At 42.0% G+C, this 15,480-nt stretch overlaps 3 protein-coding genes across 3 annotated transcripts; 1 reads left to right on the top strand and 2 right to left on the bottom strand.

Annotated features, from left to right (window-relative positions):
- Positions 1-274: 274 nt before the first annotated feature.
- LOC135640652 (uncharacterized) lies at positions 275-4,016 on the bottom strand. Its single transcript, XM_065155330.1, has 6 exons — positions 3,446-4,016; positions 2,220-2,348; positions 2,020-2,140; positions 1,832-1,913; positions 899-1,052; positions 275-781 (listed from the first exon to the last, which is right to left on the bottom strand). The coding sequence occupies exons 1-6, from the start codon at positions 3,746-3,748 to the stop codon at positions 602-604; spliced, it is 969 nt and encodes a 322-aa protein (XP_065011402.1). The 5' UTR covers positions 3,749-4,016; the 3' UTR covers positions 275-601.
- A 695-nt stretch (positions 4,017-4,711) lies between these two features.
- LOC135640650 (protein FAR1-RELATED SEQUENCE 4-like) lies at positions 4,712-8,335 on the bottom strand. The gene is made up of 3 exons (XM_065155328.1): positions 7,999-8,335; positions 5,609-7,793; positions 4,712-5,527 (listed from the first exon to the last, which is right to left on the bottom strand). The coding sequence occupies exon 2, from the start codon at positions 7,788-7,790 to the stop codon at positions 5,727-5,729; it is 2,064 nt and encodes a 687-aa protein (XP_065011400.1). The 5' UTR covers positions 7,791-7,793; positions 7,999-8,335; the 3' UTR covers positions 4,712-5,527; positions 5,609-5,726.
- A 2,955-nt stretch (positions 8,336-11,290) lies between these two features.
- LOC135640651 (jasmonate-induced oxygenase 2-like) lies at positions 11,291-13,551 on the top strand. The gene is made up of 3 exons (XM_065155329.1): positions 11,291-12,380; positions 12,463-12,787; positions 13,196-13,551. The coding sequence occupies exons 1-3, from the start codon at positions 11,881-11,883 to the stop codon at positions 13,439-13,441; spliced, it is 1,071 nt and encodes a 356-aa protein (XP_065011401.1). The 5' UTR covers positions 11,291-11,880; the 3' UTR covers positions 13,442-13,551.
- Positions 13,552-15,480: the final 1,929 nt, after the last annotated feature.

Genomic DNA, 15,480 nt, shown 5'->3' with positions numbered 1-15,480 from the left:
CAAAAATCTTAAATTGGAGATTTCCTTAATCTAGCTGAGATCTATTGGGACATGGAGATGGACACATGGAAATCTCAACAGATTCATAACTCATGAATGAGAATGAATGAGGACTTGAATAATTCCTTAAACTGTTTACAACTTGTCTTCTACATCTTAAACTTCTTTTCATAAGCATCACAAATTGCTCCCACATCACCTGATTTATTAAAATCCAGGAGATCATGGTCAATGAAATGATACAGCCATGCATCATCAATATACCACAAGCCCATTCGAAACAATGTGTACATTTCCAACAACAAATGTCATGAATGTACAATACAACGTTAATTACACTGCAATTTTCCCTAAGCAAACTATGCCAAAAATTCTATTTCGACAGCAGTAGCAAGCCGGAGAATTTTCTGTTAAAATGGCAGATAATACACAGTTGAATTCTAAAAATTCTCCTTGTATATCGCACACCAATTTTTGATGCTCAGCAGATTTGTTGCATCGTATCCGCAAGTAAGAGCAGTCACTCTCCAAAAAGATTTGGTAGGTGATACAAATTGAGGTTCTGTTAGGGTGGATTATGGTGAACAAAATACACTGCAATTCATGTGCACTGGTAACAAGAGCTTGGAAGAACTGTTGGCACCTCACTCAGTGTCCAGCATTTGGTGGGAATTCCTTGCTGTTCAAACCATTCACGCATATGAAACTTCTCATTCAGTATGGGCCTGACATCCTTGTGGAGGGAAAGGTGTTTTAGAAGTGGAAGAATAACTCCCATAAGCTGAGAAAAAAAATTATGCTTTAGAAAATGATTACTTGTTAAGAAATTGAACTATATATGGATATACGGTTGCAAAAGTGCTAAATAACCCAACAAGAAAGCAGAATGTCCTATTACCTGATCATCACAGGGCTGAGCAGCAAAGAATGGCATGCATGGTATTCCATTTAATGGCTGCAGCAAGAAACTAAATGGATTGTTGTCAACAATGACGATGCGGGAGAGATGTTGCGACACACAAGAAAGATCTTTGACATGTTCCCGATATTTCCTGTTCAAAGAATGCACATATATTTATTACAAATGTAAACCCCTATTTCATTGTAACACAATGCTAATATCAGCAAGGAATTAAAGACGAGGAATTTCACAGAAACTATTGTAAACATAATATAAATGTACGCATGCATGAATGTAGACAAAGTAGACCTCGCATAAAACAGCCATTCTTTTAAAATGTTACTAGGGAAGAGATACAACAGAAAGTTCTAGATAGATTACAGTTGACACTAAGACAATACAAAACAAAAAGGGACGATTGTTAAAACAAGGATCAGTTTATGTTTGCAAGAAAACCTTAACAAAAGTTTAATTTATGCAAAATCGGACATTTTCATCTGAGCATGCACTTAATGGAATTTAATCACTGGTGGAAAGCTACATCTTCCTTCCAACAAAAAGACAAACTCTTGTATGTTTCAAGGAAACCACAGTTGTTCCCTGCATCATATATCAGTTTGCTTGACATGAAAGTAATAGGAACAGTGAAAACTCAGATACCTTGCATACAGAGCAAACTACTTGTGAGAAGGTATAGAGGCCATGACCAACAACACTTGCAACATAGTCACAAACAATTGCTCAAATTCGAAAAAGCATGAAATTTAGCAGAATCTACATGAATCACAACTTGGACGTTCAAGAACTCTGTGACAATGAAAGCACTGACAGCTGCAGAGTGGTATATACTTGTGTTGTCACTTTGTAAAATAAAACATCATAACTGAAATAAAGATTATTGAAGTCATAATAATTATAACTTTTACTCACGTGCTCACAGTTGCAGGCCTGTATAGACGATGAGTTAATTTGTTGTCGATATCTATTCTATCAATAACTGGCCTAGCATAACCTGAAACAGAAGAAAGCATAAAATAACTAAATACGGAAAAACAAGGAAAACATAGAAAGAGAGCTAGCACCAAAGGAACAGTTCATTAGAGGTAAATAACCACAACCTTCAAGGCCTGCAGTGAAAAGAACAAGGTCTGCAAATTCACTGCTCTGTTTTAGGAATTCCCGCAAACCAGGACGTTCAAAAACAGTGACATGATTCACCTTTTGGCTTCCATCAGCATCCTTCAAGAGCACAAGTCTGAATAAGTAGCCTTTGAAGCTTAAAGACTATGTATAATTTACCCGATTATAAGCGACCAACCTGTTCTGAAGATACACATTCAAGGTCAAAGCACTCTAAACCTGCTTCAACAGCCTGTGCACGAACTGTAGATGACAAACTAGATGTCTCGTATGCACAAATCAATGTCTCGTCCAAGTCGAGCACAACCTGCAAATTTGGTAAACTTATGTTAAACAAAGCAGTCCCAAGAAAACAATAAACAAATTCTCCTTAAGAAAATAATATCATCCAAGAACAATGTCTTGAAAACCATGGTTTTTAGTGGCAGCTTTTGTGTGAATATTATTGAAATATTAAACAAAAGGCATTTATTAGTAAGTATCACATGGACTCTCTCATTCACCTTCAAGAGTTCATCTTGGTTTATGCCCATGAGTTCACTACATATTATCGATTCAAACTTCCAAAGCCTCATTATCAATTAGCTCAAGCATGCCTAAATTAGGCATACATCATTGTAGACCCATTTAAAGCTTCAATTAGCATATCCAAACCCTAATCACATATACTAGCTTACTTGGACCAATTTGCAGATTTGGACCGTGGACGGAGGCTAAGAGTAGAAGAAGGTTTTGCAAGTCCAATGATATATGTAGGTACTTCTCTCCTGACATCAAGACTAAGAATATTAGTGACCAATCTACATTATTTCCTCCCTAATGTTCATTCTACGAACAAAAAATAATGCAGAATGACAAACAATTTCCATGACTTGGGAAAATTAACAGCCAGTTGTATCAAGAGATGGATGATCTGTGATTCACACGTTGAAAGATGGGGGAACGAGCTAAGAACTCTATTTAGATTTCATTAACTTATCCGTTCATCAGAGTCTTGCTTAGACCTTAACCTAGGAAATCCTTCGTCATTAAGTACACATTTAGCACAACTCTTTCTTTGATTTCCAGTTTTCATTCGTCAATTTCTTTTTATCCAAGATAATCAGCTTTGCGAAGAAAAAACGTGAGGATAGCAATCATTAGGAAAAATTGATCAATCGTCAACCAAGTGTAGCTGCTGAGCAATGAATTCTAACCAAATCGAAGTCAGGGATCTTGGTTTGCCCAGACCACCATGAGATACCCATGCAATTAGGGGTCAAACACGAAGAACACAACCTTGTCTTCTACGCAATCTCAAGCCAAATTTGAATCGATGAGAAATCTCTTAAAAGCAACTAAAAAGATCGATTTTTTTAGCAAATCAGTCACAGCCCAGATTCCAGATCAGGAAGAAAGACGTACCGTGAGCTTCCCGAGGGGCTCTGACGCGGGGACCGTATGGTTCGGCAAGGCGTCGGCGGGGGGAGCGACGGAGAGCAGCTTGTAGCCTGCGGACGGGGAGGAGAAGAAGGGGTGGCGAAGGCCGACGGAGGAGAGGAGCTGCGCCCACGAGGGGGTCCCCCGCAGGATCTGGAGCAAGAGCCGGAACAGGATCGCCACCCGGCACACCAGCGCCCTCCACGCCTGGACGCTCTTGGTCGTCGCGTCCGCCGCGGCAGTGGCGGCCCCCGGCGAGTACGACCCCTCCTGGGCCAGCTCGGCCATGTCTGCAGCGGCAGCGACGCACACGTCTCGCCTTCCGGCTGGTCTGCCGGGGACGCGGCAGGTCCGGCGAGCGAGTCGGTGCGACGGCGGCCGGCGCGGGGTAAAGCGAGAGGCGGATCTCGTGCGGGCGGGCAGGCAGGCAGGCGAGCGCCCGACGAATAAATGTGCGGGAGCGGGCTTCAGTTGGTCGCGGTCATCGACGTCGATTGTTGCGGCGGCCACCGACGCCACGTTGACCTTTACGATCCGTGAGATGCGGGCTGTGAGAAATGATTTTGGAGTCTCTTTCTTCTTTCCTTCTCTTTTTTTTTCTTTTCATTAATTATTCTGACCCAAAAAATAAAATAAAAAATACGTATTCTGACCATGAAAAGATATATATATATATATATACATGTATATATATAGATATACATATATATATATATGTGTATATGTATATATACATATATACATATACATATATATATACATATACATATATATATATATATACATATATATGTGTGTGTATAAAGAAATAAATAAATAAATAAAAGGAGTGATTCCTTTCGGGTCTATGCACTCTTCCATGTCTTCTGTTTTGGATTCTTGCAAGGGAAGAGAACAATGATGTGTTTCTTAGCAATGTGGAGATGAACATTATGTATGGAGATTGACAGATGAGAGTGTGAGAGTAGCTCACAAACTGGACATTAGAGATCAAACCTCAGGGCATAATGGAATACAGTTCATCATATGATCACTTCATCTTGTTGACAAGGTTGGGTTGGATTGCCAAACTATGACATTAATTTCATTTCTGAAGCTTTTTTTGCAAGCCAATAATTAAAAAGACAAGGGAAAAAGACGAATTTTAAGGATCCAACATTTCATTTAGAACATTAATTAACATCGAATAAATGATTAAATATACCAAGTTAACATCAAACAAAATTTATATAGCACAACAAGTTGTAATCCTGACGGTGCCAAGAGAATCCACAGAAGATTTAATTATGTGGAAATCCGCTACATGAAGCCGACTTTTCATTTACATCAGAGTCGCAGAAGATGAATGGAGAATCACATATGAAGGGAAGAGAGAACAGTTTTCTGATACGGATGACCTGAATGGCTCTTGAGAATAGCATGGCTTCATAATGTATACAACAGCAAAGATTTTTCATTAGCATGTAGACCATGGTTCCATCTCGTGCATGTATGCGTCGGTATCGCCTGCAAAATACCACCATTCCTTATCAAAAGAAAATAAAACTCCCATGAAGCTTTTTCCTAAGTAAATGGAACTAATCTATCTTGTTAAGAAAAATTAGCTGCAGAAGAAGATAAGAATGACGGCAATTGGAGAAGCCGAGTATTAGAGCTGATATACCTGTTCTCGAGAAAAAAAAAAAAAGACATGTCGCGAGTTGCATCCACCCATCCTGCAGGCTACATAAAAGACGACATGGCCTGATGTAAATTCAAGTATTTATAGCCGTTGAGAACTACAAATATCTTTCTGCAAAGACAACATGATAGAATTATAATGGTAGTGTGAAGTACAACATCGATAACAGAGACTACAACTAGAATCATAAAGTTCATCGACGTCATGTCTTCCATGGAAATCGAACAACAGTGAATGTGCAAAGCTTCATGTCTTTCATGGAAAATGTACAATAGTGAATGTGCAAAGCTTCATTGATGGCAAATCATGTGCTCCTTGACTTCACACCTCTCGAACATTGACGTTAACTAACTTCCGACATAGTTCGACATGACATTTCTGATCGCCTGTGAATATGAAATACTTAAAGACACTTGAACAAAATATTCACAATATGAAGGCCACAAGAAACATCAAAATTTTCTAACCTGTTCGTGGCTTACAAAAAGCAAACTTTGAAACTTCACATTGAATGATACTGAGAAGGCCATAAACAAAATGCCGATTGGTAATCGGAATGTCCTAGTGATCATGCATAATACTGGATCATTGAAAAGGTTGACCACTCCCGCCAACTGAAAAAATAGGTTGACCACTCCCATCCAGTGGGTCAGAAATGTTAAAGTTTTGCCTAAACTGTTCGACGAAATCCAAAACAATTTGTGTATTCTCTTCGGATGTGCAACCAAAGTCTCCAAACACAGCAGACTTTTTGGATATTAAATCATATCGTTGCATCTCTGGAGTTGTGTTCCAGTTATTATAGCTGACTTTTACTTTTGTGTGCTCCCTTCTCAAGTCCTTCCTCCACCTTGGAAGAATGAACTTCTGTGGCACCGAGAACACACCTTTCACCGTGAGTAGAGTAATGATATGCCGACATAAAATTCCTTGAAACTCAAATAAACGACAACTGCATCTCACATCAAACTCTGCCTGCTTGAAGTAAACAGTGAAACAGACCTTTTGGTTACTCGAGCCGTTATCGAACACCATGTCTTCTATAACCTCATACACACCAAAGTCGTCTTCTTCTTTCATGGAATGGACATAACAAAACATTTTCCCCTTGAACTCCTCTTGAATTTCTTTAAATTTATTGTTGGTGTATGCTTGTTGAAATTGTTTCTCGATATTGTAGTGACTTACACAGGTACAACAATAGTTGAACGAGTTCAAATCTTCTTGCAATTCTTTCTCAACCTTGATCTTTAGTGCCTTATCGTACCGTTCCACAAACTGCTTTATTGTGGTTTTTGAGTTTACATAGCCCTCAAAGAATGCATGCACACTTTCACTTCTCTGTGTTGTTGACATTCCTGCCCAAAAGCTGTCTTTCACATAAACCGGAACCCAACGATGATGGTTGTCGTACAATGTACTCAACCATGCATTGGATTGAAGACTATACTTCTGAATCATTTGGTCCCAATTGAAATCAAATTCTTCTTTGCTCATCGAATCATATACAACATGCATCAAGGTGGTCTTTATCAGTTCATAGTTAGAATGCCAGCTTAATTTTCCAGAAATTTTCTTCATTATATGCCATAAACACCATCGATGTCGAATCTCTGGGAAGACAATCTCAATTGCCTTTCGCATGGCCATATCCTGATCGGTAATTATAGCCTTTGGTGCATTACCACACATGCAAGCAAGCCACTGCGTCAAGAACCACACATATGTTTCAGTATCCTCACCGGATACTAGCCCACAACCGAAGAGTATAGGTAGACCATGATGATTAACCCCGACAAAGGTAACATACGGCATATCGTGTTTGTTTGTCAGGTAAGTCGTATCAAAAGTAACAACATCATTAAATGACTTGTAAGCCACTCGACTCCTCTCATCTGCCCAGAAAATATTTCTAATATGACCCTCTTCATTAAAATCCATGGAATAATAAAAATTTGAATTCTGCTCTTGCATTCTATTGAAATAGTTGCAAATTGCTCCAGCATCTCCGACGCCAAGACACAGCTTCCTTGCTTTGTCAATGTTGTCGATATAATTCTGACAAACCTTCTCCAAGGAAGGTTCATTTTCATGCTCTCCATATTCAGCAGCAGAAGCAATAGGCTCCGCGACACTACCATCAACTTGATCAATTTTCTCTCGTCGCCTTTTGATACTGGTACTAACACTCCTCCGACGTGGAAGATACCTTGCCCTCGTCGGACTCAATTCATGGTTATGCTCAAGGAAAACAGAAGTCACTCGCACAACCCCATCATCATACACTCTCGCATTAAGCTTAGCATTGCACTCTATCTTCATCGTCAAGCTTGGGTTCACCGACTTTTCTCGTTTGCACCTCGACTTCCCACCACGACCACACGAAAGCGTGACAAAGTGCAACCTCCCTTGCTTATCATTTTTGGTCGACTTTTTGAACACCGGAAAACCTACTTGGTTGCCATATGTTTTGTAGTACTCGTACAATTCATCTATACACTTGAACATCATTCCGGCAGAGGGTTGTTCAACTACATCCTTCCCTTTCGGGCTGGCATCTAAGTCGCATTTGTTCCCATCTTGTATGACAACGATAGCCATGGTCGTGTTCTCCTGAGATGCCCTACCTTGCTCCGTCTCGTCTTCCATGTGCTGCAGATACACGAAGTAACACCTCAATCTAATCCCCACTCACAGCCCACATCAACGCCCCAATTAAATAGATGGGATCATATCATGCGATTATTATGTGAATGCGCCAGTGCTGAGGAAACCCTAATTTATGGAAAAGAACTGACTTTGAGGAACCTCTATAAAACCCTAATCCAGATGCCATCGGATCAAAGAATAGGATTACCTCTGTACAAGCCGCAGAAGTTGTGAAGAGCTCTGGGGGTGGGAAGAAGGGAGCCAGCCGTCTACTATAGCGAGAGACGTGGAGGGGATGCGACGGATGGAGAGAGGAAGCGACGGAGCAGCGAACGGCGAAGGGAGGCCGCGAGCAACCAACGATAGGAAGAAGTGGGGGAAACGAAGACGACGGCCTCAGAGAGAAAGGAGAAGAGGAGGAGGCGGCGGTGGAGGACGACGCCGAAGGGGCGTGATCGGAAGGTTTCGGGAAGGAAGACGGCTCGTGTCGCGTGTTGGAGCCAAAGTCGCGACCTAATCGAGTGGAGAGTACTTCTCGTAACCTAACTCGTAATTTATACCACCCAAAACGACCCAGCCTTCACTCGCCGAACTCTATCCCACATGTAATGGCTCTATTCCATAAAACGTACCAAAGAAATGTCCCGCAACTTTCTCATCCTACGTGGATCTCTCTCAGCCTCACATTTGGTTCACACAAGGTGAGGTTTGTGAGATCCGAACGGGAAAGGAGACGAAATGGGTGTCGGCGTTTAGGGTAGCATTATAAAGAGCCCATCGATGAGGATGAAGACGGCGCCCAAAGTCGGTGCGTGAATCGAGGCACGAGCAACGGTGTTTAGCGCGCACCGAGCTATCACTAACTCGTGCCTTAGACTCGCTCCCCAAGTCGCGGGAACAGGGAAAGGTGTAGCGAGGCCGGTGGCGTCGGATCTGCCACCACGTAGCACACGAAGTGCGGCACCACCGGAGCCCAAGACGAAAAAACCTAAGTGGCGAGATAACGGCGAGCTCGACACGCCATGGCGTCCAACCAAGAAAGAAGGCAGGCGAAGCCCGAGCGGTCTCGACGAACGAATCTACTCCGACGCCCAAAAGAACACTGCTTACATGCCCATAAGCTGGCCAAGTCCAAGTTCAGTGCAAGAAAACGCTGATGAGATTTTCTTCGAGGTCGTCGGCGGATCAATGGTAGCTGGTAAGCGTCGGCCTCACTCTGTAGGTTCATCATCTGCTTTATTACGTATGCTCCCATGTATCTTTCTTTCTAAGTTAAGATTGCTGTGGCTAAGGTTTTATCATTCATGCTTAAATGCACGCACATGTTGTGTTCGAGAGAATGCGCGTGACAAATGGGTCGTCTTCTTACAAGGTACTGTTCTTATTTTGTAACATTTGAATGCGTCATTATAATTTTTTTGCTCTAAGATTAGATCTGCTACGTTCATATAGCGGTCATAGATTTAATTTTCCTGTGGGAAATTATCCAAGCAATTCATGTCTTTCAAGAATTTTTGCATTTCTGGTTTCTTCTTGAAACGATATTCCAACCATCTCCATTAGAACAGTATATCTATGTTTGGTACTTGACTTTCAAATCCAGAGTTTGATTCATCAAGTCTTACTGATACTCTCAATCCGAACTATTTTTTATCCTTTAGGTGAATAATTAGCCTTTACGTTATTAAATTTACTGTGATGTATATCAAATTTTAAGTGAATATTTTAACAAAAATGCTTGTGCTTGTAAGGCTGATGAATTTTGGAGTTGTGATGCATACTAACAGTGATACCATGGTAAGTCCTCCAGCCAAAGCTGAGAGCATGAAGCAATACAAATGCGCCAGTTGCAGTTCAAAGAAAGGAAAGGCAATAACTTTGAGTATGATCTCCAATTTGTCTGTTGCAATCTATAGGCATTTAGAACGGGGCAGTGCCCCCAAATTGGCTATCTATGGCAGCATTGTGGGTATGATGTAGATGGCTGTGACAGCTTAATTCTTAACACTGCTTTTTCTTGCAGCTGACTTGCCGGTTTCAGTCCCGACTTAACCAAACCGATCAGGTTAGTTCAACCCTGCTTTGAACAGGTCCGTTTAAAGTGATCTGTTGGTTGCATGATTGAATCTGAGTTAGTTGGTTTGATCTTGACCTGCCGTGCATAAATGTTTATTTGGTAACTCTTAGATATGGTCTGAAGGATGAAAGGCGATTGTGGTTACATAGAATAAGTGGTCTGAAGGCATGGATTATTCATGGATACCGTCCTGGTAAACTGGAACTTCTACTCTGCTTCTTCTAAGCTCATGCAATTGTCTCGCATCGAATTTTGTTTAATTTATGAAGTATATACAGGCTGAGATGTATCCTGAGAGTACTTCAATTATGACTACATGACTGCAATGGAGTTCGTCACAGATGAGTCATCCTTGTGTGCATAATTCGATACTATTTTTTTTATTTATGATGCATATGTTTTTCTCTTCAGGACTAAATTTTTTTTATTCCTGATTCACCAGGTGTGGTCTCATGTAGGACCAGTCACAGTTCGACACAGATGCAAAACGTGTGCATGGAGAGGCCAGTTGTCATTTAACATTGGTCCATGATGGAGTATCGTCTTGTTTGAACAAACACCATTGTTTGCGAAGTGATGCAGCTGCGATTGGTGACGGAAGGATTGATATGCGTCCTAATCTCACAATTAAGGATACATGTATGAAGTTTTTCTGTGTATGGATGAAAGACTATGTATATTGATTCTCTCCAGACCCATATTGATAGAAGCCTTGGCTATGGCTTTGTGCCTAACCTTCATGGTTTCAATTCTTATGCAATTGATTCCTACACGCTATATGATTACATGGACGCTATGTAATCTTTGAATGAAATGAATAAATTCTTTTTAGAAATCATTCATCAACTCAATAAAAGGAAAAATATATATATAGAGGAGCAATTTGTTTTTGTAGTCATTGGTGCTCTTCTACAGCTACTTTTTTTTGTGGTGATTCTTCAACTTTCTTATGCATTCCAATACTAATAATTTGATGTTTAGAATGTGTTACCATTACTATATATATATATATATATATATATATATATATATATATATATATATATATATATACACACACACACACTCCAAAAAATCCAAAAAAAAAAAAAGGTCAACAATGTTGACAAATATCACCGAATGGTCAAACTAATCGTAAAATAGAACCACGTAAAATTGCAGTGCCGCAACCCAACCGTCACATTCTTTTGGGGAGGGGTTATTTGTTCCAGGAGGCACGCAACATGTTTGGGTGAGACTCCACGAAATGCATCTCTGACTTTTCTAGGGTTTGTCTCTGCAGCTGACGACGTGCACGATAGCAACGCAACCCTTCTCTTCCACCACACGACGTGCAGGCCACGTCCCCAAGTGGAAGTGAAGTTTCGGCCTTCTTGTTGTGTGTCTGTGTGGAAAGGAGAAAACACATGACCGAGAATGGGAGATGGAGAGACTTGGAGGCAGAGATGGACGACTCTGGTGATGTTTCACTGAGCGTGCAGGTGGCCATTGGGAACACGTGATGACGAAGCAAATCCAGGGACGTATTTCCGGTCGCCTGCGTGCGCGTTTGTCGAAGCCGCCGCCGTGAATGCGAGCATCGGAGAAAAGAAGAAGAAGAAGAAGAAGAAGATAGCTGGTGGAGGAGGAGAACAGTGCCACACCTTTTTTTCCACTACGTCTCTCTCCAGCCTACTTCTTCGCCGCATCCATATTCCTCGCACAACCCTATACCTCACGCTTAACACGTTTTTCTCTGCCCGCCGTGATTCAAAGGAATTGCCGAAAGCTAATTCAGATTATGCGAGACTTGGTAGTGGAGTCACATCGACGAAAGCTCACGATCCATCATACACATTTTTACCTACAGAATCCTGTGAAGGAAACGGATATTACAGCTGCAGTGCTGTTATACCTTCACTAGTTCGCCAACCCCTCATGCTTCACGAGTTCCCATGGTAGTGATCTTGTATAAATCCGACATCAGATTGCATGTTTTGCCATCATCGGCTCCTTGGTAGAGTTTAGACAGACATGGAGGTGGCAGAGGAATGGCCGGAACCAATCGTCCGGGTTCAAACCTTGGCTGATGCCGAAGCCGTCCCTGAGAGGTACATCAAGCCACCGTCCGAGCGACCCAACCTGAATCCCGGTACGGCGTTGGCGCCGAGTGAGACGGGAAGCCTTCCTGTCATCGACCTCGCCGGCCTGAGTGGTGGCGCCGCGGAGAGGCGGGCGACGATGCTGGCCGTCTCGGATGCTTGCCGAGACTGGGGTTTCTTCCAGGTGGTGAACCACGGGGTGAGCCCGGAGCTGATGGAGGGGATGAGGGAAGTGTGGACGGCGTTCTTCCGGCTACCCATGGCGGAGAAGCAAGCTTACGCCAACTCCCCCAAGACATTCGAGGGGTACGGCAGCCGCCTCGGCGTCAAGAAGGGCGCCATTCTTGACTGGGGCGACTACTTCTTCCTCCAGCTTTCACCTCACTCGATCAGGAACTACGACAAGTGGCCTGTTCTTCCTGCTTCCCTGAGGTATACATATACACACATGGATCCTTGTTTCCGCTCTTTCGATCATTTGGATGCTGCGTACTGATATTGAGGATGCGAGCAGGGCGATGACGGAGTCCTACGGCGAGGAACTGGAGAAGCTGTGTGGGGTGATAAAGAAGGTGTTGTCTGCAACCCTAGGACTGGACGAAGAGTTCCTCCACAGAGCCTTTGGAGAGGCTGGCGCTTGCCTGAGGGTCAACTACTACCCCAAATGCCCGCAGCCTGATCTCACCCTCGGCCTCTCTCCCCACTCCGACCCCGGAGGGATGACGGTCCTGCTCACCGACCACCACGTCAAAGGCCTTCAGGTGCGCAAGGGTGACGACTGGATCACGGTGGAGCCGGTCCCCGGTGCTCTCATCGTCAACATCGGGGACCAAATCCAGGTTCGCTTCCTCCCGGACCATTGCATCTATCTCACGCATACGATACGTCCTCCGCCTCGGCCTGCATGAGTATAGCCACGATGGACGTGAATAGGACGCATGGTCTTAAAAACCTATTTGTTTTCTTATCTCAATTGCGTGATTGGCATGACAACAAAGTCTCATCTTTTTCTGTCCTGATGCGGCATGATTCTTCCTCCCTGCATCCAAAAATAGGTCAACTTTAAGATTTTTGGTAAGATTCTTCCCCGCTGCATCCAAAAATAGGTCAACTTTAAGATGTTTCGTCAAATCGTTGTCTTCGGAAAGCACCAAAAACGTGTCTTATACGAACGTAGAATGTAAAAGGACAAGAGATAGTTTACTAGTGCAGTTGGCTGTGGTGATAATTCAACCTCGATGACGCAGGTGTTGACCAATGCGACATATAAGAGCGTAGAGCACCGGGTGGTGGTCAACGCGGCGACGGAGCGGCTGTCGATGGCCTTCTTCTTCAACCCCAACGACGACCTGCCGATCCAACCCGCCGCCGAGCTGGTGACGCCCGAGGCGCCGCCCCTGTACAAGCGGCTGACCTTCAAGGAGTACAAGCTGTTCATGAGGATGTTGGGCCCCCGTGGCAAGTCCCACGTTGACTTCGTCAAGTCCACCTGATCCGATCCGATCCGATCCATCCTTCCCGTGTCTCGACGCCACCAATAAATTCGCATCTCGATTTGGAATGCAATACACACCATTTTAAAGATTTGATTGTGTGACCTCAGAAAAATGATCCAATATATATTATAATAGAACGGTTTATGTGATATGCAATTTCTTAATCATTCCCTTTTTTTTTAAGGAAGTTTATTATCCCAACACCTGAAATATAAATAACCAAATCAATTTTTAAATAGATGTGAGTAGCCAATACAACTAAAACAAAGTTCATAAGTAAGAATTCCTAACAAAAAATATTTCTCTTTGAATTACTCTTGCATTTTATATTATATTCTTTAAGAGGCTAATCATGTTATGAATTGATAAGTAAGAACAGGTAGAGATTCTTGTTAATGCTCCTATTTATTTTGATGTGTATTGAGCCCAAAGGCCATGCATGTCATAAGGCCCAGCAGACCATAACATTTCATATCAATGCTTAAGGAACATAAAGTAAATGTTGATGCAAAACTTCTAATCTTGCAAGTATATATTAAACCAATACTCAATTTGTTGAATTTTTTAAGCATGCATTATGGCTGATTAAGTTCTCTATGAATTAAAAGAGTGAAAAAATAATTTTTTAAAGCAAAATTATATTAGCTAAACTGATTAAGTTCTCCAAGAAAATACATCACTGATGAATCTAACATGTGAGGCTAGTCAATTAGTTATTGTACATAAAAACAATTATTATACACAAAGGACATAACAAGGAAATAATACAACCATTAAAGCATTTTGGAGAAACCACCATTAATGTTGTGTATGGTTAATTATACATACTTATGTATCATATGTCTAAATTCATAACAATTGGATACTTGAAACATTAAATCATGATTGTCATTGTTCTTATTTGTAGTGCCTTTTAAATTACATAAAAAAATATTGTTTATCTTTGTTGAAACATTTGTCTATTTCACATATATGGAGGAAAGGAATCCTCCCATAAACATATTTTATTTAACATATATTTTTCCAAATGAATGTTACTTGGCCCACATATACATATTATCTATAATGTATGTGACAAAGATCCAGATGAGGGAACAGATGCTACTTGGAATACCTGTCCATCTTCGTTAAATCCAACCTCATTGTCATGTTAAACATAGACACCCTCTATCTGCAACGTAACATACAATAAACATACAGTGCTGCTGGGTCAGCTGTGTGTTCTCTTCTTATCCAGAAGTCGGCCATGGCAGAGCCGCTTTAGTGGACTTTGATGGTCAAACTTTGGCATCTCCTCTTCTTCTCTTTCCTCCATCCATCACTGTCTACCTTCAAATATGGATCAGCACTTTGAGGTATTATCCTCAATCCCCCTCATCTTCACATACTCCACTCATATTAAACTCGCAGCATGAGTGGTATCAGAGGACCACATATTTGTCGCATACTTATCATCGTTTGACTAATTCGTTCGGCACTTTTCTATAATACTGTTTTATGTATATATATATATATATATATATATATATTTATTTATATGATGAGTTATCGAAAACTTATATATAAAAAATTGGATGTGAATGAGTATTCGATGGTTAAGAAATTATATATATATAATATTTGTGTTGAAGAATGTTTATAAATACGGTGACTAATTTGGCATCAATTTCGATTTGAAACTGAGGACTCAAACCATGGCGTTCCATCTCAGCCGTTGATCAGTAGGCCATCGCAAGGCGTGCGCGGTACGTTAATCGGGTAACGGCCGACATGTTTCTTTGTTAGACGCCCTTTTTAGTTCATAACGGACACACCGATGATGTGATTTCGGCGGACCCCACGCGCCTCCGTTGGCGGGTCCCGCTTACGTGCTCCTGCAGTGGGGAAGGTGGGGCTGAGGGGAACGCGGAGATGGGGAGCGCCACCAACACAACCAGAAACGCACGCTTCGCTTCGTCACGCGTTTGGGGAGGGGACAGAACAAACCGGAGCTGTTAACCGAACCCACCTCGAGCCGGGGAGGGAAGGAGGAAACG

This window comes from Musa acuminata, chromosome BXJ3-6 (genome assembly GCF_036884655.1).
Source record: "Musa acuminata AAA Group cultivar baxijiao chromosome BXJ3-6, Cavendish_Baxijiao_AAA, whole genome shotgun sequence".
Classification (NCBI taxonomy): domain Eukaryota; kingdom Viridiplantae; phylum Streptophyta; class Magnoliopsida; order Zingiberales; family Musaceae; genus Musa; species Musa acuminata.
This window is presented reverse-complemented; position numbering and strand designations above follow the sequence as displayed.